Here is a 22108-nt window from a genome sequence, read left to right on the forward strand (position 1 = left end):
TGTTTCAGAAAGCACAGAAATGAGTCTGACACAATTGGACTCCTTGTTACAGTGAGGCAATTCTCAACCCCCACACAGCAGCCTCAGTATGAATGGTGTCTTGTTCACAAGTCAGTAAAGCAAAACCCCCAAAATTACAGAGCCAGGAGAGATTTCAGTATGTGGTTTGTCTGCTGTGGAGGACTGAAGGATCAGGACTCACTGCTGCCCGTTCACTCCCTCCGAAAGATCAAAACCACTCATACATTTTATCATCCAAAAAAACGTTACGGACTTTGTGTTGACAGTGACCTTGTCCTCATGAACTTGTTTTCTCACTGTTCCCATGAAGATTGAAACAAAACACAGCTGTAAGTGTTGCTGGACGAGGTGACGGGATAAGAAAGCACCGGTCTTTCAGCACTTGGTGGAAAACTTGGGTTGCTTGGACGGGGTGTCGCCATCCTCCTCCAGAAACTTCAGAGCACTCGGCCATTATCTCCCACAATGCATTACAAGGGTCTCTCAGAGGAGCGCGCATGCTTTCTCTATCTGCAAGACAGAATGCCAGACATTCTGGTTGTCTTGGCCTGATGCTGGGCAGACCGTAAGCAAATTCCTCCGGCCTGGATACGACAACTCTGCTACGTCACCGTGTTGTTTAAGGAAGAGACGGGTCGGTGCCTGCGCTCTAAGCCCAGCACGTTGAGGCTGTGACTGCATGCTTTGACTAAACTCCTGCTAATAATTTGCAAGCCATCACCTGACGCCTAATAGCGAAGTCACTGAGTGTGGCTATTCAGTGCCCAGTCACATTATGCTGTCAGCAGCATGTGCATTCACCCGGGGAAACTTACCTGAGCACACAATCTACCAGCAAGAGAGCTGCAGTGAGCTGGCCAGTAAGGCTGTGACGAGGGGTTGCAAGGGGTCAAAAGAAGTTTGGGAACAACTGCTCTAGACTACTGCTAAAGCAACAAATGGTGCACGCACACACACACACACACACAGGACACAAAAATCCATTTCCATGTCGCACAACTTTAATAGAATATTTTAACTAACTCTGTACAAATTGAAAAGAAATATTGCGCAAGTAACAAATTGTGAATAAGAACCAGTTAAGGCCATTGCTAGCACACGGTCCAATGTGGTAGATTTGAAGATGTCAACCGTGGCTCTGAAAGATCTGTTCAACAAGATCTACAATCGTTCTTTTTAAAAAAAAAGGAGAGAAGGGGTGGGTCGTATTTTCACTGAAACTGCTTTCGCTGACCAGGCAAAGGTGTCCCAATCAAACTGCCAAAATCCAAGTGCAGTATATAAAATACATTGGCAAACCTCTTCCATTTGTTTTCCAGACATTCTACTGACTCATTAGACAATAACGGAAATATTTATATATTCTTAAACAACTTTAAATGCTGAATTAGATTACACTTTGTTAATGACAATTGGCAAACAATTGAATAAGAGAGGACGGTGTGTTTTGTCTTTCATTTTGGCTTCTTGGCAACGGAAATTACATTTGATTCAAACATCCTGCACCCTGTCCCATCACCGACTGTCAGTTACATTTGTTAAGACCTAGATACATCCCAGGAGTGATGACAACCAAAAAAAGGTTGCAGGTCAACCAATGCGTCTGCTTAAATGTGTCATATTTTAAGGAGATATTCACCAGAATGAATGTAATGCATACTTTTCAAAGGTCTTGTTTTCTTAAAATGTTCTTATTATCCTTGATGACACAAACTCAAAAGAGCATTCCAGGGGTGATGGCGCAAACAGGGAAGAGCTATACATGACCGTTTTGAGGTAAACCACATGCTTGTCACATGATGTTAATTAATGTTTCTTGTCTACTCAAGTGCTCGGTTTAAATGCTTGTTAAGCCAAACAACAAAAAATAACTTGGCAGTACTCAAGTTGTTGACCTGCTATGCCCAAATAAAATTTGAGCCAATGAGAATGAGCCTTAAGAGCTCCCGAAATGCACCACTGACACCAGAATAAATAGTCCAATGACAATATGACAAAGAACATTTAAAAAAAGAAAAGTAAATTAAATTCAAACGATACATTGAATGTCTCTTAAAAAAACACCATAACAAAAGAAAAACACCACCCCAGTGAAAGATTAAGTCAGACTCGAACTTCTCTTGTTGGCATTATAAAACCCTGAGTAACCAATTTATTTCCATGAAAACTTGAGTTGGGATCCATTTCTTTCCTATCTTTTTTTTCTCCATATGATTATGTTCTGAGGTTCTTGGCAGTAGGAACCTCCCCCACCGTACCAAAGAAGACTGCCCCTATGTGACGCTGTGGTCGTTCAATTAAATAGGGGGTGAGATGGGCGCAAGACAAAAGAAACAGAAGTCATGCACATAGTAAAAACACAGTTTGGTTTGCATTCTATTGCGTTCATAATGGGGCGAGGCCTGCAAGAGTAGGAGGACTTGCTGATTGGCTAAGAACTGATTTTGATTTGACGGACAGCAGGTGACCACCTCCCCCTGATCATCACGGTGTTACTGCTGTTTGCATTCGGCGGGCTGGGGCTGTTCTTTCTGTTGGGAGCAGACGGAGAGAGAGAGCAGGTTAGAAAACAAGACGGCAGAGAGCTAACGAGGCCACCGGGCATTAACCAGCAGCTAGAAGAGGCTAACGAGAAAGCAGACGCTAGAGAAGACAAGCGCCTGCTCGCTACAGCAAAGGGCACAATGTTAGAAACCTGGGATGGGACGACAGGAGGAAAAACAAAAAGGAGGTACAGAGCAAAGACAGGACAGGGAGAAGAGAAACTAAATCTACCCAAGATGTGAGTTGAGGGTCCTAAACACTTCGGACTACTGGAAGTATCCAGGATGTAGTGAAAGAGAGAGAGAGGCAGCCAGAATAATAGACCAGAGCCAACGGACTAGACAGAGCATAATGTGGGACGCCATCCTGATTTCTCCCTTACCTAGAAATTGCATTGGGTGAGAATGATTGATTATGCCTGTAATGGAGGGGAATCCAGGGGAGGGAGAGACAACAATATGCACAAGTTTAATCGTCACAGCCAGAAATGACATCGTGAAACATTGCTGAATGAGCACATGCTGAGCTGACAGGAGGTACCACGACAGAAAAGCTCTACTCATTCACAGACAAAGCAGCCGTGTTGGTGACTCCTGATGAAACTGCTTACAGGCCACGTTATGCACTTACTTAGTATCAGACTGGATTAGATTATAATGGATTATAGTCATCTCGTTATAATGTTACTCGCATGCAGAGTTGAACTATTCTACACATTCGCAGCTGTGTTGTAATCTTGATTTAACATCAGGCTCTCTTAATCACATTCACTCTCCTTCTAAACTGCTGTGTGGACATTTGTCTCCGACCTAATTTCAGCTAGTTAGCATTAACTAAATCTGGCATCTCTGTCTCGTGTCCATTACGACAAATATATAACGGACAGAAATACCGTCTGTCTGTGTTCTCTCCGTCTCCTCGGCGTTGGCTTTAAAATGGATTTTTCGGGGGCGTGGCTATATTGATTCCTCACAAAACGCTGTATCGTTAGCCTCTCTCTCCGCTACTTTTCAAACGTTTACTCCAGAGACGAAGGACATGGTGTCACTTCCTGTCATTGATCATGTGATCTACCCTAACCCCCACAAGCCTTCTCTGACCACATACTTGCTGCCCAGCAGTGCGGTGTTCTCAGGGGGGGTTTAGGATAAACACTCAGCTCAAGGAGCTACATGATTAGCACCACTATCACTGACACAAAAGTAATAACAAGAGTAACAAAAACACTTGTATTAAAAAAGTAAATTATTCATACTGACCTTGGTGTCAAAGTCTCCCTCATCATCATCATCATCCTCATCATCTTGCTCCTGAGACACAAAGACAAGATTTAAAGGAACCCCTGGTTAACAAAAAATATACCAGGACTGCTGCTATTATTATTATTATTATTATATACTGTGTAAACAGTGATGCCCAGCTGTCTGGTACAGCCGATCAAACTCAGTGTCTTTACTCACCTCTTCGTCTCCCTCCTCCAGCTCCTCCTCTTCAAACTGCATGAAGAACACACACGAGGTTAAACAGTGATGACCGGTTTAGCTTATATGTCCTCAAAACATACCATGTTGTGGCTTTTTCAGTGCTCAAGAGTAACGTCGGCGTGTTAGAGGAAAAACACTCACGCTCTCGTCATCTTCCAGGGCCTCTCCAGTGAAATACAGCACTGCTCTGGGAACTATTCTCTCACGGAAGAAATGCCCAATCTCAAAGTCTGTGGCTAGGGTGAACTCAGAGTCCTCGTCCTATAAAACATGAACACATAAAGGACCCGTTTAACACCGCTACAATTCCCATGGATTTATGGTAACAGAAGAAGACATAAAATGGGGTGGGGATTTTATGAAGGACAAGCTACATTTACTCACCATTTCTCCATCTGGTGAAGCTGTAAGGGAAAGGACATTTCAGTTAAGCAATACGCACCTCAACACACTGCTCTACAATGACTATACAGGGCAATTTAAGGTATATAATTCAACCAACATCTGGAAGCCCATTTAAGGCAACAACCATGCTTATTATCAATGACATCACAACACATCATCCACATAAAGTGACGGTTAGCAAACAGCCGTGCTCCACCACCCTGGCAATAAGGTGACGTCATCCTTCCTCTTCTTTCAACAATACTGTCATGGAGGAAATGGCTTTGCTACTCTTCAAAGAATCAGTGTTTTAAAATGTACTCCAACATTGGGGTTCACTACTTTACAAATATCAACATTAATCTGAACGGCACAAAAAGACTACATTTTAAACCAATCAAATAAAAAAACAATGAATCTTGTTCACACAGCCTTGAAGCATGCACTCTTTGTTCCACATGACCGGTGAGTGACGGCTTCTTCACTAATGGACATCCAAACCCCAGAAGTGCACACCTGAACACACTTGAAGAGCCATTTATATCCACCAGTCATACACCGAGGCCGTGACAGAACCGGTAAGACAAACATCTGCTGAGACAACGAGTGATCAGGTTGACTTCTCTAAGTCAGAAAAGGTCCAGGCATGTCTGACGGGGTAGGTTGACTACACATGGAGGATACTGTAATTAAATAAAGGTGTATTCTGCCTAAATTACTGATCCTTTGAGCGAGAGAATGACTCATTTCAAGATATTTGAAACCTGAAGTCAAACTGAGAAGATAAAGGATTATCTTATCGTCTAGACTGACCTCCCTTGTCTTTTAACCAGTAAGGTTACCTAATGAATCAAATGTTTGCTTTTATCATTTAAATAAACTAAAATCAGGTAAAATTATTCTAAAATGTAACAATACAAAGGCTATTTTTGTAGCCAAACCTTTGTATTCCATCCGCTGCTGTAAATGCGTTTACAAAACTCATTTATTAACATTTATTTATTCGTTTGAAGCTCTTTGAGATGCTAACTCTTGAGCTTGCACTATATATAAACTCAACACGTACAGATGTTCTTAATCGCTCATCAGATATTTTGAGAACATATTTAGGTAGTTAGACTGTTGTCTTATTTGTGCTCTTGCCATTTTGCCTCAAAAGTTTGAGTCAGTCTGACTGTTTAACAACAAAAGCTCCTTAACTCTCCAAGCTAGAGAATATGATGTAAAACGTTCCAGTGAGTGCAACTTCCTGGACACAACCCAACATCTGCCAGCATACTGGCTGCCTACACGCAGCAGAGGAACTGCTGAATCTGACACAGTTTTGGAGTCTGCCGCCACCTGCTGTTGAATTCAGGTTAATTCAGTGACCGTTGGTAAAACCACATGACACGCACGCCAACTTGTTGCCACAGCGTCTGCAGATGAACTCAGCCATGTTGACTGTTAAGCAATTATATTTGTGTGAGTTTCAGTGATTCGGGGTTTGCTCAAGGAGTTTATTTAGAGAGTTACTGCTATAAGAGACGAGTTTAAGTATGACTAAAAGCTTTGATTATTAAATTTAGAGCCCAAAGAAATTCGGTAGATTTTGTGTGCATCTATTTCTGTGTGTGTTCTCACCTTTGACCGGGTTAAAGAAGTTGAAGAAAGAGTCGTTGGGGACCTGTTTGGTAACCGTGCGGACAGTGCCACGGCCTTTATGCTTCTGCTTCTTCTTAATAGTTTTCACTGTCACATCCTTCCCCTTGTGCCAGTCTATCTGACAGCTAAAGAGAGAGAGAGAGAGATGTACAAAACAGTGAGAGGCGGCAGAAAGCAAAGACCCAAAAAAGGTAAAAGTTGGTAGAAGTGCCAAGAGGAGGCTGATATGTGGGATGCCAAGTCAAGAGATGAATATAGAAAGAGTGAAAAGAAATGTCTTACGAAGCACACGATCTCTACTTTATCCTAAACCTCAACATCATTTGTGTAGAAGCCAGTTCAACCATCATCACTGTGTTTCTCTCACCCTTCACAGTCAATGATCTCTGGCCCCTCGAATGAGAACGGCTCCGCGTCATCAGGCTCTGACTTCATCCTGTAGACTTTAGTGAGGACTGCATTGTTGAAGTAGCCATTGGACTCAAAGTGGAACTCTAATGTGAAACTCTGAGGGGGGAGACCAAGATAGAGAGACAAATTTAACTCCATCGAGTTTTTCAACTTGGAATGATATCAAGTCATTATTATAACATTATGAAACTGACCATTGGTTGTCCTGGCTCAGAAAACTTGACTTGAATATCTTTCAGGTGCTTTAGGATGGGCTCGTCGTGTTCCTGGTGGAAGATAAACAGTCAGATCAGAGACGCATGAAACACATTCAGAACAGTGACATGTGTATCAATCATTTAAATGTACCTGCAGCATGTCACTGAGCATGTCCACACTCTTGAAAATGGTGAGCCAGAACTCGGGGATGCCTTTTGGATCTTCCCTTGGTGTGGCTTCCTCTTTCTTTGCATCCTCAATAGCAGCTTTTTCCTTTACCTCCTCCTACAGGAAGTGGGCAGAGCACTTATCAAAATTCAATGTTCACCAAAATCTAAACAACTTAGCTAGTTAAGCTTTCGAGGTTCCTACAGCTTGAGGCAAGTTAGATTTAAGACTTTTTAAAGCCACTTGGAATGAAACTGAAGACCAACTCTCCAGCCCAAATTGAAGGGAAAAAAACACAGCAATTACTTTGTGTGTTGTTTGACTCGACATTTTTGTGTTTCTTAGGATTAGTGTCCATTACATTACATTACAGTCATTTAGCAGACTCTTTTATCCAAAGCGACTTACAATTCAGATTCTATCACATTTCTACACCGTAGGCACAGCTACGGGAGCAATTTTGGGGTTAAGTGTCTTGCATGCGACTAGCAGAGCCGGAGCCGGGGATCGAACCGCCGACCCTCTGATTGAAGGACGGCCCTGCTATCCACTTAGCCACAGTCCATATACCATTTTGCACTGGGGACACCAACGCTCAGGAAAAACAAACCTACGTACACTCGGCCTCACTGTGGGATTCCCCTGCATTCATTCTCATCTTGCGGAGTTTGAAACACGTACTGCAGAAAATACAACGTGCCTCTTATTCATTGACTGGTACCAGTTGCAGCCATGCTGTGTGACTGTGGTTGAATGGCCGATTGTCATTGAATTTGAACTTCTCCATGTCGTCGCGAGCTTGCAGACCGTGTGTCTGCTCTGAGCATCCCGGCCCCTAACAAAATACGAGTGTTGTTGTTTCCGCTATCCTGATCTGTGTGACTCTAATGAAAGAGACATTCGTCAATTATCTAAAAGAATTGTCGCAATTATTTTGAAATTTTCAATTGCAATGTGAGAAGAATCTCCAACTTCCTATGTCTGAGCATTTTAAAGATTGTTTTCACCGATTAAGGCCTTTTTTTAGATGAATGAATTCAATACCTTTTAGGACTTTTTAAGGATCAGCAGACACCCTGATAGACGTCTCATTGAGACCAAAGTCTTTTACAATTCAGCTATCACAGTTTGTTAGCCCTAGTGATTCTCATTAAAACCACATTTCCCACAATCCTGTTGTTTCCTGTTGGACAATTTCAGCAGACTTTTGGTAACATTGATGAGATGAAGTGACCTGTCTGATTGTAAGAAAACTATTTTCCTTTAGTGGGAAACTGTGTGGAGAACCTGAAGAATTAGGATTTGGCAAAGTGATCAGGCTTTTAAGAGAAACAAAATCAAATCTGTACTTACAGCTAGCTCCTCCTCTTCCTCTCTGTCACTGTGCCACACACACTCTTCATCTGTGGGTTCCACTGTTCCTGTGACAAAATCTCTTCTCTGTGACACACATTCATTACAGCAAAGTTAATCATTTTAGAGAGGCATTTGGGAATATTAGCATGAAATGTATGTATGTATATATATATATATATATATATATATATATATATACACACACACACAAGCATTCATTCGATAAGGCTGAATTATTTCAGCAAGTAGCTATCTATCTATATATCTATATATAGATATATATACAGATATAGATAGACACACACGCGTGCGCGCACAGACAGGTGCAGCAGCATTACAGCTGACAGTCTTCAGTGCGACTAGGAATGGCTGAGTTCTTGTCACTAGCTCTGGAAATAGCCTTGACTGACAAAAGTACAGACGACTACTCGTTATAGCAGTTTTCAATTTAGCACCAAGGATGCATCCTCACTGACATCATATCAGACCAGAGAGGCACACTTAACCACCCATTAGTGCAGGGAACAATTCAAGTGATTATTAGATATTTGGTCTCTAAACAAATAACAGACATTGTAAGTTGTCTTTTTTCCACTAGCTTTTGCTCTGTTTTCATGAACATAAAATTAGCAAAGGAAATGTGAGACATCTGGTGTTACAGTCAAATGAAGTAAAGAAAAAAGCGAGTGTACCTTGTCAAACAGTGGCTGATAGAGGGCAGCGTACTTTCGCTCTAACTCGTGGACCTCCTCGTAGAATTTGGCCTCTATGTTGGCACACTGCACCTGTAGCCTTTTCAAGGCATGCACTCGCCTCTTCACTACTTTGGGAAGCATGCTACGAGAGAACAGAAACATGAGAATGATTTTAGAAATTATTCTATTATCAATTATTTAAATTGACAATCATTAATCCGGTAGTGGCGAGTCCTCCACCTAGGTGGTTGGGAACCACCAGATGATCTCAAGATGTTTTATGAGATTGAAAGATGATTTTGTTGGTGTTTGGTATAAGGGTTACAGCGATACTGTATCTTTTAGCAATAATATTTCTATAGTCTCAGTCAACAACTTTATAAGAAAGTAATAGTTAATAATCTAACAAACATTTGTTTTACAAGTGTGAAAAGTTTTGTTTAATGACAGAAGAATAGTTTAATGTATTGAACCTCGATTGGATAATTGTGTGTGCGGTTTGGCATCCATTTGATTTTCAGGTATTAAATTTAGCATTTAGTATCTGATGACATCAAGGTCACAAACCTGAACTATAACATTCACCATCAGATCCCAAGTGAACCTCACTACAATACCACATTGGGTAATACAACATGTTTAAGTCACGAGGAAGTTACTGTTACTGGCATCTTTTGACTGGTGTGTGCCAATCACATCAACATGCAACTGGCAATTGTGACCAAAACTTTTGCTTTAAAAAAAAAAAAAGCTGCACAGGGAGTAAATAATGTCAAAGAGTCCAAGGAACATACAAACATGAATGTTTTATGTTAATAATCGCTGTTTAGATCAGTTTTATATAGGGTACATTTTGGGTTACTAAATACAGTTACACTGTTTGCTGAATTGTATCAGAAGCAGTTACCATTTTGCACTATTGCTGTCCTAATTAGGGCAACTGCTGTGCTGTGGCAATAGCATGTTACGTTATGAGAACCTTTCAATTTTTTCCTTTTAGCTCACATCACATAAATCTAGCATAAAACATCTGCACTGACCTTTCCATGAAGTGGCTGCCGACAGGTTTTTCAATCTGCCCACCTGTATTTTGCATCCCTTGATCCCCTTTACCTGCCAAGACGAACAATGAACATTGTTGCAGGTTAATCATCACACAAATTGCTTTTTTTATTGACAATAATTTATTAATAATGTTTGACTGTGGTTTTACAGTATTACACACTTCAATTCATTGGTACTCAAAGAAATACTTTGTGGAAATTGTTACGTTGTGTTTTTGTCTAGACTTTTAGATGTTGATTCAACTTTTTTTGGGGGTAAAAACAATAATTTCAAGTTTCACTTGGTTTGTCTTTGTTGCATGCAAATACGCACAAATATCAGCTTATGTTAAACCCTGAGTCAAAACAAAATTAACTAACGTTCCCTACACCGAATATCTACTTTAGTGTGGTAAGTTAACTTAAAATGCGTTTGTCTTTACCTTTATTGGCTTCCATTACCAAGTGGCAGCTCCTTCCTCTAATAAAGACGGATCAATTGTGTTAGAGAAATACTCATCATGAGTCACAGACAGACTAACTACAGAGTCAGAAACAGTGTGAAGGGAGGGTCAGTTTTTCACTCGCGAGCACATTCTTTTAAGTGCGAGACGTATTTCACTATAACATAACCACAATATTACGACAAGTCTCCGATTATTTTACGAGTGACAGAAGCTGAGACGAGCTCCAGCTGGTTAGACCAGCTGAGCTAACCGATCAACAGTAACACGGGTGTTGAGCAAGCGCCGGCCGATGACGCATTGACATGCTAATGGCAGCTGGGCTAGGATATGACAACCAAAGTTAGCATCTCTCCTTTTACGATGAACAAAATGCTTATCGTGGACTCTGACAGTTACAGAAGAACAATGATAAAGCAATATCAAATGAGTCTACGCACTTACATGGGAAGACTAACAACCACATACTAATAACTACCTAGTATGGGCGGTGAAAAAAATCTGACAGCAGCTAACCGGGCTACCTAGCTAGCAAGAAGCTACTAGCCAACGTGCTGTGAACAATGCTTTAGCTAACACAACAAGTGCGAAGGTTACCACGTTTAGGTTCCAATGACCTTTTATCCGCTATTCGCACACAACAATCAGGATAGTGTGTGCTAATGACTTGCTGTGGCAACAATGCTATGGCTTCCCTTTATGTAGAGAAAACTGCCCGTCAATACCAGTTAGTTACGGCTACTAGTATACTGCTAGCTGCATTGACAAGCTAATATCAGCTAACGTTAGCTCGCGGGTTAATAAAAGCACAAGTGTCAGAGCAAAGTGTCTTTTGGACAGTTCACCGGCGGCCTGTCACACTAGTAAGATAACTCGATACGTTACTGATTAATATCCTAACGTAGTCGCAAATGCTTGTATTAAGGAAACGTCTGTGTTTACTATCTGTTTTAGCAATCTTACCTCTAGCTGAGCAGAATTCTAGCTGGTCGCCTCGCTCACGCGTCTTCGCTTCAACCCCCACGCACGAGGAACACACACGTGCCCCAGCATCCTGGATTCTCATTGGACAGCTGGTGAAGGAGGGCATGGTGCTGCATTCAAGTGCTTCTTTGCGAAAATCTCAATCCTGTATGCCATAAAAGTATTACTCAATCATCAGTGTTCTCTCAAATAAACAGACAAATAAAGGTTAAACAATAAGTGTTTACAAAAATATAATTCTCATCTCAAACCCTTTCCAGCAATCATATAAAATAACAGACAGACAAATTACATTGAATACATCTCAATAATATGACTCTTTTACAATTTCTTTATGTCTCTGTTTTCAACAATAACATGTTTTATGGTTTCTGTTCTGTTCATTTTGCTCTGATTGTCAAAGTTCCCTTCATAAGAGATCACACAGAAAACACAAAGTGCTTTGATTAAATATGTGAACTACAAAAGTACAAATGAGGTGCGTCTGTATGCAAATCAGAGATGAATGTAATGCTCATTAGTGTGAGTATGTGTATGTGAAATTAAAGTGCAGTAAAAAAGCAAACGGTGTAAATTGGCATGCAGGCCAGGGGGAAAGGGTGAGATGATTGATGTAGTCTACACTCCTGAGCCATGCCTGTAGCCTATCACTGACAAGCTCCCCGCTTTACCCTCTGACTTTATTTCAAAGCTGCAGATCAACAAACTCTATGAATTCAGAGGAAGTAAAATGATAAGGATAACAATTCCATCTTACATCATCTTTAAAGCTTTGTGAGATGTAAGATGACTCTTCAAATAACACACAGACATGCAGCATTTTATATGAGATTCAAACTGCAAACATCTTAACCTTCTGTGAGTGTTTATCCAGATTAATTACACTTACATTTATACATTTGGCATGTACGCTTTTATCCAAAGCCTTGAGAATCACATGTTTAGACCACAAGAGGGCTTTGTATTACCATGCTTCATAGGAGATGTCTCTCTGTGTCAAACATAGAAATGTATGTGAGTGTGGTGAGTGTGTGTACTTTTGTGTCTTTTGTGAATTGTATTCCCACCAGCACCTGTGCTTGTTTTCACTCTGACAGACACATTTGACAAACCCTGAGATTTTTTGTTTTTTTCAAAGTCTGCAAGATTTTGCACACAAAAACATACTATTGAACAGGAGACAAATAAAATGTATACATTTAGGTGAGCTGTGTATTGACTCGGTTGTAAGACATGGTCAGAGGGGCTGGTTGATGATTGGAATGAGTGAAATTAAAATCTTGGAACAATGGAAATGCATGTTTTCCTTTCTTTTCTCGTCATTAGAAATTACATCTCAAATTAGAAAATCCATCTATTTGGAAATATGGTGTTTATTTGAAAATGGTGAAACATGTGCTCATCTGTCCGTATTCCAGCATATTCTTTTGGAAATATGCTTTTTTTTGCTGAAAAGCCTACTGGGTTACAGACATAAACCACTAAAATCCAGCCTTCTTTCTGTTTGCTATCAACTACTGGGTAGTCTACACACTTGAGAAGAAGTGACAGCACCAAGGCCCCTCAGGGTATGATTGTGGTGACCAGGCTTTGAGCCTGTCACACTGTGACATTTACCAGCAGGGTCTGTACTCACAGAAAAAACTCAAATGTGATTGAGTAGCATTTGGGCCGAGCCTGGGATCTAGAAACAAGTGTACAGTAATCGCTATTTTTGGAAATGTGGGGTGATTGTAGTGTTTTTTTTAAATGGAAAGTGGTTAAATGTACAGGGGAGCTCAGTGTGCCTCACTGTAAGGTGGATATTTGAGTTGCCGCTAATAAATCAAAGAACAAGAATTACTTTAAAAGTAATTTGAAAGCCTTTGATAGTTTTGCTACCCTCTGCAGATGTTAAAATGACTGTGATATTAAGACAATAGTGACACCTGCAGCTCTCGCACAAAACTGTAATTAATCCTGACTTTACAGCTTCAGCCCATCAGTAAATCCCCAACTCTCAGATTACACCCCCTCTCAGTCTTTTGTACTTTTCCCGACAGAGTGGGCAGAAGCACACACCTGGCTGTTTAGATCATATGTATGCCGATGCATCTTCTCATCTCAGCTTTGCATAGCTGTGTGTACACACTTTTCATTGTGTAATAGTGCAAGTGTTTGCACTGCACATATAGAGGATGCTCAATAAACTCTCATCACTTGTGTGCATTCTGTCAGATTGTCTATATCAAGCACTGTATATATAATTGATTTTATGTCAGTAGAGAGAAAAACTACAGAATGGATGTTAAAACGTGAAATGCACATATCCATGCTCTCATCATACACCACTCTTTGTCTTGAATAGCCGAGTCTATGAGGCTGGATCGCAGAAAACATCAAGGCAGAAGTTGCAACTTACAAGATCCACTTACTTGATGATGTAATACTAAGCGTAGCCCAAAGGTAAATGTGACTTCTCCCTCCCCTGTGTGGGTCAAATGCATGTTATCTGTCAATAAGTGTAGCATAGACTCTCTTAGTCTTTCTTTCTTGTTGTCTCTTACCCATTCAATGCTAAAACAACATGTGTAAAAGTTGTCTCTACTAGCTTAGATTTTGCTGCTCTTTAATATTTTCTCAATGTTATATGTTTTGTATGTCTGTCTCATCTGTACATGTGCCACCTGCACATCCTGGAAAAGTCCTTGATGTTTCTCACTGTTTTTCCTTTGACAGGGTTTCTTGTGAAGTTTGATAGATTTTGTTGAATTGGTAATAATCATCTGGGACGAATTTGTAATTTTGGGCTATACAGACCGAACTGACTTGACTTGAATAGGTGGCCTGTGTTATCCTGCAGGTTTTGAATCCTTTCTTGATTTGTTCTTGGTAATCCGTTTAAACTCTGACTTCTTTCTCTCAGTCTCCATTGCAGGCTGTATCCAAAAACAACCATACACATAGTACATTTGATCAATGTTTAGCCCGTACAGTCTTGAATCCTGATTATTTCTGAGTTTGCCTGTTCTTCCCATCATTTATTTGGTTGCTCTGGTTTGTTTCCAAAACATGTATTGACTGAACAGATTCTCAAAATGATCAACAGGTGTAAATGTGTTTGTCAGTGTTCATATAACCAACCAACATGATGACATAATCTCCTTGACCTCTGCCACATGCATGCTTAGATTGGCTCCAGGTCTTGTGACCATGAATAGAAATGAGTGAGTACAAACAGCAAATTAATGATTGATCCTTTCTATGTAATTGTCTTCACATTTTCAGACATTGATTAGGCAATTTCTCAGCATTGATCGGCTGAATGTGGAAATGTATGGCGCAGACAGACCTAGAGAATGATCTGTTCATCATTTAGAAGCTTTCTAAACAATATTTTTACATTTGAAAAGAAGGTACACATTTTGTTGCCTATATTGGCCATTGTCTGGAATAAGAGTGGTCTGGATGTGAAGGTGGTCCAGTCAATGCACCCATTGTAATCTATTGTTCTCTGTCTTTCTTTTGTGTCCTTGTTTCTCACTTGTCTTGCTTGCCCACACAAAAAAGAGAAGAACAGAATGGACATCTTCCTGTAAGTGGATGTCATGATAGCCCTCGTCTTTTCCCTTTGATTGAACACGTAGCAACAGCGTCTATGTCCATCTCATCCCACTGGGGTATTGGTTTTGTGAATGAAGTGGACAAACTCCCAGATGGCAGTATTGATATGGCCGGGAGGACAGGGCAGCATTTACGAGCCATCCTGCCCCTGCATCCTCTGTCGTCCATTAAGCCCCTCTCCTTCTAACGCATGGGTAATGGCCTATCTGTGCACCATAATCAGACAGACACACACATACACACTGACTGTAAAAAAACATCAAAATAAGACACACACAAACAAGCGCACACACAGCGGTCAGCCACATTGACACAGCTGCAGTCATTATTCACAGGAGGTGTTCTTTGGGTGAGGGGGGTAAGGGATGAAAAATGGCAAGCGGAACTACTACATCTCCTCTGAGGTGGCTGCGTCAGAAGGCCCTGCATGTGTTACAAATTCATCGGAGCCATCGATCCAACTTATGGCAGGCTGAGTTCTCTGCTCACGCTTTACGCGATTTGAGTGCAATTTACTTTCATCTGCACCGATAAGCAATTTCAATCATGACATCTTGTTGTTTGTTTTTTTCTGTTCGTTGTCCTCTGCGCTCTCCATCTTTCTGATTCTGCAACGACAACTAAACCTTTTAGCCACTGAAAATACAACAACCCATAACACCTATCACACGAGCAGACACACACAGAGACAGTTTGTGTGTTGATAAAATGTAATTGACTAGTTTTTTCCCCTATTATTTCAGCATCAACCTTTTGGACAACAAAACAGGGTTTATTCAAATTCTGACAGTTAAGGATTTTCTGTCAAGGGCACACATGCTTTCATTGCTTTCATTATTGATTAAATTAGTCTACAATTGTCTTTTTTTATAGAATTAGTTTAATTGGGTTTTGTGTACAAACTTCAAGCCGAATTAGTGGGATTTAAATTTTTTTTAAATAGAATTGTGTAGATTCATACAAAAGTAGTTCCTCTAAATTTTCACTTATGACCTGAAAATGTGTGGCAGTGTCTGTATCTGCAGAGATTCTGCCGTCTAGCCTGTATTCTCTTATTTTGCTGTATTCGAGTAGTTTAGGGGCGTCAACCTCTATAAAAAAAACGCAGAGACCAGGTGCCAGATCATCTCCTGCTCATTTTTAAATATCTTGTTCTCAAAAGATTAAAAACATACAATTCAGCATTATGGGGACTTCATACTCTTGTAATGAATAACATGAAATGCTAAAATATTTTATCAAATGCCAGATAAAATGACATTAGATTACATTACATTGTACAGGTAATTTTTTATGTAGTATATATTTCTACTGACTTAGTATATATTTCTACTCAGTATATTGTATTCATGCGTAAGTAATTTTGCTCTGAACTTTGCTGAACTTCACCGTGTCTCTGTTGTGCAGAAGAAGAATTCTCCCTCGCCTGTTCACAAAGATAACTAACTGTGTTGTATGAGAATGCTCCACCACCAATGCCTTTGGGCCACTTGTTTCGGTTGCTGACCGTTTGTTTTTGAATGTTGTTCCTATCAGTCTCAGACCAAAAGTCTGAGACTGAAATGTTTGTAACCTTGGCCATCGGCCCCCACCGTTGCTCATTCTGTATAAAGAAAGCTTGTTCACTTTTTTCTTGGTTCTTCCTCACTGAGACTGTACGCATTCTGTTGTGATGATTGAACCTTCTCTGCGCAGAGAATAAATACTTAAAAGACAACCTGGTTTTTGGTATTTTGTATTTCAGCATGAAAAGACTCACGCAAAGCGGGTATAGGAATTTTTTCCATTACAACATTTAATAGGCCTCATTTACCATTGTATAGCCTATGTTAACTAACTGTTCTGCATCATGACTGACACATGCTTTCAGGTTACGTCCATATGGACAGTACCAAACATTTTGTCCAGTGGGCAGGTCGAGATCTGCTTCATTCTTCTGTGGCATTGTTGTCTGTGACAGAAAACAATGCAATCAATGAAAACAATTGCTACCCCCTTATACGGTCTCTAATTTAGTGACAGCATGAAGACAATCTTTTGCAACGCTAGGACATATGATGCACTTTGACTGTTTGGTATGTTGTGTCCTGTGCAGCTCACATGATGCAAAGAAGACATCCAAGCTGTGAGCTACTTATTCGGTATTGTGGTGAAATTGGGTCTGTTGGAGCAGGTAAAATACATATCTACAAATTATTAGCAGCCAACCCTACACATCTAGCTCTGTATAATCATGTCAACATCATTATTAGGATCAATTGTCAGTTTTTGCACACATGTAAGTGCTTTTAATAAAGCACAATACAGTTATATGGCAGAACAAGCAGCAGCAACACTACAGGTGGGGTTTATCTGTGACTCCAGCTGCTTGATTTTCATCATGAGCTGCAGTAGCTTGGCCCTCCAGGCTGCTGGATGACAGGGGCCCATTAAGGAAAGGTTAACCTAATTACCAGTCTCTTCAGCGACAGAGCTCTGTGCCACTGCTTGAGGGGGAATGGCCGATGTTACAACGTCATAATGCTGCTTCTGTGACCCCGGCACTGGGCAAATGGTTGAATAGACTACCTAAATACAAGCAGGTTTATGTTTCTGGACACTCAGGCAGGTCAGATATGAGAAGTGCTGAGTCGTAAGAGTGGGCCGTGTAACAAATCGTGTGTGCATACATGTATATGTATGTGTATGGTGATGGACAATGTTCTCAAAGAAAACATACAAATAATTTCCGAATCTGAAATTAAATCAGATTCTTCTCCATCATTCCTTCCAGCCTGTAAGGCAGAAATAAACGTATTTGTGCTATTTGTGACCAGTAACTTCTCAGACCACTTATGGTGATTGATGGAAATTGTTGAATGACTTATAACTCCTGAAGTGAATTTCTATCCTGCAGGGCATATCCGACATGACACACACAGTAGATATGTGGATGCATCCGGACCACAATCAGACTTATCAGATATGACATTTAGAAAAGCACAGGCTGCTCGAGAAACAAAGAGCAAGAGGGACGCGCAACACATGTAGCCTTAAGCACTTGATACGGTAGGGAAGCATCAAATCGCATAAAAAGTTAAAGCTGCTTCCCTTTAAATGCGCTTGTAACAAACTGCTGTTTCTAAATAGGCCAAAGTGCAGCAATTGACTGGAATAATTTATATTTCTCAAGAGGAAAAAAATAATCAGTTTTGTCATAGCCATCAATTTAGAAATCTTCAATCAACCTGAATTCTGAAGTCATAATGTGAAATTGCGTTTGCACACGGTGTGACTGTTTTATACCTCTGTGTGTGAGGCTATACTCACATCCAAGCCCAGATGATTGAAAACCAGGTTGATTTAAAGTATGAATTGAAAGACTCTATTTTGGGTCCTAGCATTGACAGTCTGAACAGTGATGGGGTCACAGCAGCCTGCTGGTAATGTTGGTAATGTGTTGCTTGCTGTCGAGTTACGGCCACAGCTGTTGTTACCGGCCACCGTGCACCAGCGTGATGACGGCAGTCAACACGGACCATTGAGCATCAGTTCCTCAACCACTCGCCCACCCCAGGAGCACTTTACACGAAAGCTGTCAAATTGCACATAGAGCCAGAGGCATTGGAGGAGCACTCTGTGTGATTAGTCATTCCACTTGGCAGCTGTATTTTGACACATGCAAAAACAATCACTGTCGCCAGTTGCAGATGCTCAGATGCTCTGTCAAAAAGAGAGAGAGAGAGGGCGGGAGGAAGATTTATATGGAATAAAAATACCTGAAACAATCTTACTGTGTTTGAGCACTTTAAGATTCAAATCATCACAGAATAATATTGCTTTGGCCAGGACTTCTTATACTTTCCCATCCTCAAAATGACATCCCATTTAATTATGCTCTCCCATTCATAAGTACAGCACCGACCAGCTACAGATGGGTGATAAAATCAAATGAAAACAACATTAATGGTCTTAATAAGGTGTGGGTTCATCCGCTTCAGTGCTTATTGTTCGCCAAGTTTTAAAACTACTGGAGGGATGAACACCATTCTTCCAAAGGATATTCTCTCTTTTGTGAGTGCATGTGCTGATGATGCTGTTGGAGAACATTGTCTGACTTGTCAGTCCGAAATCCCCCAATGATGTTGACCTGGGTTGGGTTCTGTTGACGTAGAGCATGTTTATTGTTATGCTCCAAAATACCTAGACAAATTCCTTGTATATGAAAACCTACTTGGAAAAAAACCCTGTTTCTGATTCTGATTGATGTTCAGTGACCCTTATTGATGGAGGCATGTGCATCAATTCTGTCACCCGTTTATATTGCACGTAGCATATACAGCATTTAACTTTCTGGTGACGAGCGGCCCCCATTTGGGGGCTCTCGGGCTCAGAACCCCTCAAACTCACATGCGGAAAATAGCATGATTGTTAGCCAGTAGTGTGGACACGGCCACTTTTTTTTTTCGATGAACCAGCAACGTCTGGACAACAACATCATATAAGTCACTTATTATAAACTCCAAACACAACTATAGGCTACTCATATAAGTATAACAATATCGTGGCATAAAAGCACCAAATCCGGGCCAGAAATCGGCGCTATGAGTACAGTAAATCAATGTTTGTACCCTCATGCTAACAGCTACCCAGTCATACAAAGCATTTATTAGCATTAGCACACGTGGCGGAACACGTAACTAACTTCTGTTTTACGATCCGTAGAAGCACTAAACCGTTGTGGATGATCAAACGTACCTTCATGCTGAACTTCGCCGACAAAAATCGTGGTTATGCGCCCAAGTTTTCTCAAAATATGGATAATAACGTCGCGGAATTTCCGTTCCAAAGCTGTAGTCATTGCTGCCAACTGCATACTGTTGACTTCCGACTTGTTTCCAGAATAAGAGCGGTCAAGGGGGCTTGGGCGAGTGGTCAGACTGCCTGCGACCGGAAATTTCCGCCGGGGTACACGCCTCACTTCTGGCAACTTTATTCTATGAAATCTTTTGACGATCACCACCAAATTTGGCATGAGTCTTCCTAAGACGATGACGCGTCTAAAGAGGGGTTGTTTTTGGAAATCGACCGAGGATAGGCTGAGATCCAGCCACACACACACACATGAAATGAGAAAATCCTACAGATGACAGCCAAAACTGGCTCTGATGATGTTATGAATATGAATATGATTCCTATTATCTGTATTTGGATGTATTGAATCATATGAGTGATAAAGAAAGTGAAATATATAGTTATATAGTGTATAAAAAGTACAATGTAAGAGCAGCAACACTGGTTCGAAAATGATGACCTCGCCTGACTAAAACCTCTTATTATTCACTTTATTCCACTTTAACCTTTTTTTAATAACTACTGATCAGTTATGCTATGACTTGGTAAAGTTTTTAGGGAGCTAGCTGCATTATTTCAATAACCTTTTATCAATGAAAGTGCATTTTTCCAGGCGAAGCTGAATATTTTCAATTTCAGCTGTGGAATGTCTTATTTTCCTATATTAACCAGCAACATATACACAATATTACCTATCTAAACTATCTCACAGGTGTTGTGATCTGATTATATCAACAAAAATTATTAAAATCGACCTTGTAGTTACAGAACTATGGTCAGTTTTGTAGGGCTATGCATTTTCGCTCAGAGACCTCAAAAACGGCTCAGGGCTTAAATTAAAGGTAGCATTGAAAAGTTGGAGTGGTTGAAAGCACTATGGAACAAATCTTTGGATCCCCAGTCTGTTCATCCCGTCCACATAGAGTACATCCTTGTACATGTGCAGGCTACACAATACAAACCTGCCAATGGTTTAAACACCCCTCCACTGATCAACAAGCTGCTGAAATGCACTAAGAAATGCAGCAACGCGTCAGCAAAGGTAGGGAAGAAGAAGGCTGCTGGCATGTAAACATGGATGTAAACAATGCAGGTGTCATAATGTTAAAAATGTGTACATGTTTTATGAGAATGGAAATTAATTCAACAGATTAGAAAGGCCTCGCATTAAGTGTTTTGGCTTAGTGTCTTTGTTTTAATATTATTAAGCTGTAATCATAGATATTATTTTCAAACTGGGCAAATAAACCTGCAATCATATTTCTGACTTGCAAAGCAAACAAGAAATGTCTCAGTCTCACTCTACATGTGTGTAGATCCACATCTAAGAGCGCAGTACGGTTTGATCTTAATCACAAGTGACAATCAATCACAATTAATCAGACATCTTATGGATAGGTCAAGCATCACCAAAGTTCACTTTTCTTTAATATTTAAAATGTACAATTGTAACGGACATATACCCTACACACACACACACACACACACACACACACACACACACACACACACACACACACACACACACACACACAAGTTCATAAGGGTATACTAGTCATGTACAAATCACTACAAGCTGATATGCTCATTTTGAGGCTGTTTATCCAACATCATTGTGATTAATAGGACATTTATTTTCTGTTTCCTCTTCTCTTCATCAACTGGATGAGTCTAATGCCCCTCACAAAGGTGACCAGCATTGTTTAGCAGCGGGAGAGAGAAAAGAAATGTGGAGGATGATGAATAATAGCCCAGCTGGGCGCGTTAGCTACAATTAGCCCTTCTGAAGTCCCACAATTATCCAGGGAAATGCTGACACTCACAATGCCACAATGCTACCGCTGAATCAATACATAATTGTAATAATTATCATCCTGGTGTCATTTGTGGACACGTCCGACACGTGCAGAAAAGAAGATTGAATTGGAAAAACACAGAGGGATGAATGGCAGAGAGATATTGCCTCTTCAACTGCTTCATTGCTAACAAAAGGTAGCCTCGATACCTCGTATAAGCAATGATGGGGGTCAACTCAGTGACGATGAGTCAGCCTGACTATGTGGCCAGAAAATACTTCAAAACCCCTCTACAGCCCAGCTACTGAACACACCAAGAGTCGAGTAGAAGAGGGTGCATGTCACATTCTGCTAAACCTTGAAGTCAAAGCATTTATGAAGGTAAAAACTTTCAAGTCTCACTAAGAAGTAGGGTCTCCTGATTTTATGTATGTACATGGCCAATAGGATTTTCTATATGCCCTATATGTTGTATACAAA

The 22108-nt window shown here is 40.6% G+C and overlaps 1 protein-coding gene across 2 annotated transcripts; it reads right to left on the reverse strand.

The window, feature by feature from the left end:
* Nucleotides 1-1000: 1000 nt before the first annotated feature.
* Nucleotides 1001-11477, reverse strand: nap1l4a (nucleosome assembly protein 1-like 4a). 2 transcript variants are annotated; one of them, XM_076088820.1, is made up of 15 exons: nucleotides 11376-11477; nucleotides 10392-10429; nucleotides 9946-10018; nucleotides 8903-9047; nucleotides 8208-8294; nucleotides 6837-6971; nucleotides 6683-6754; nucleotides 6445-6584; nucleotides 6057-6202; nucleotides 4434-4453; nucleotides 4191-4310; nucleotides 4026-4061; nucleotides 3825-3875; nucleotides 2948-2983; nucleotides 1001-2552 (listed from the first exon to the last, which is right to left on the reverse strand). In XM_076088820.1, the coding sequence occupies exons 2-14, from the start codon at nucleotides 10405-10407 to the stop codon at nucleotides 2978-2980; spliced, it is 1047 nt and encodes a 348-aa protein (XP_075944935.1). In that variant the 5' UTR covers nucleotides 10408-10429; nucleotides 11376-11477; the 3' UTR covers nucleotides 1001-2552; nucleotides 2948-2977. The 2 variants fall into 2 exon arrangements, with proteins under 2 accessions (XP_075944935.1, XP_075944934.1); XM_076088819.1 differs by lacking the exon at nucleotides 2948-2983.
* Nucleotides 11478-22108: the final 10631 nt, after the last annotated feature.

The sequence above is a fragment of the Anarhichas minor genome, unplaced genomic scaffold (assembly GCF_050575085.1).
Source record: "Anarhichas minor isolate MPS153535 unplaced genomic scaffold, ASM5057508v1 ptg000011l, whole genome shotgun sequence".
NCBI lineage: Eukaryota > Metazoa > Chordata > Actinopteri > Perciformes > Anarhichadidae > Anarhichas > Anarhichas minor.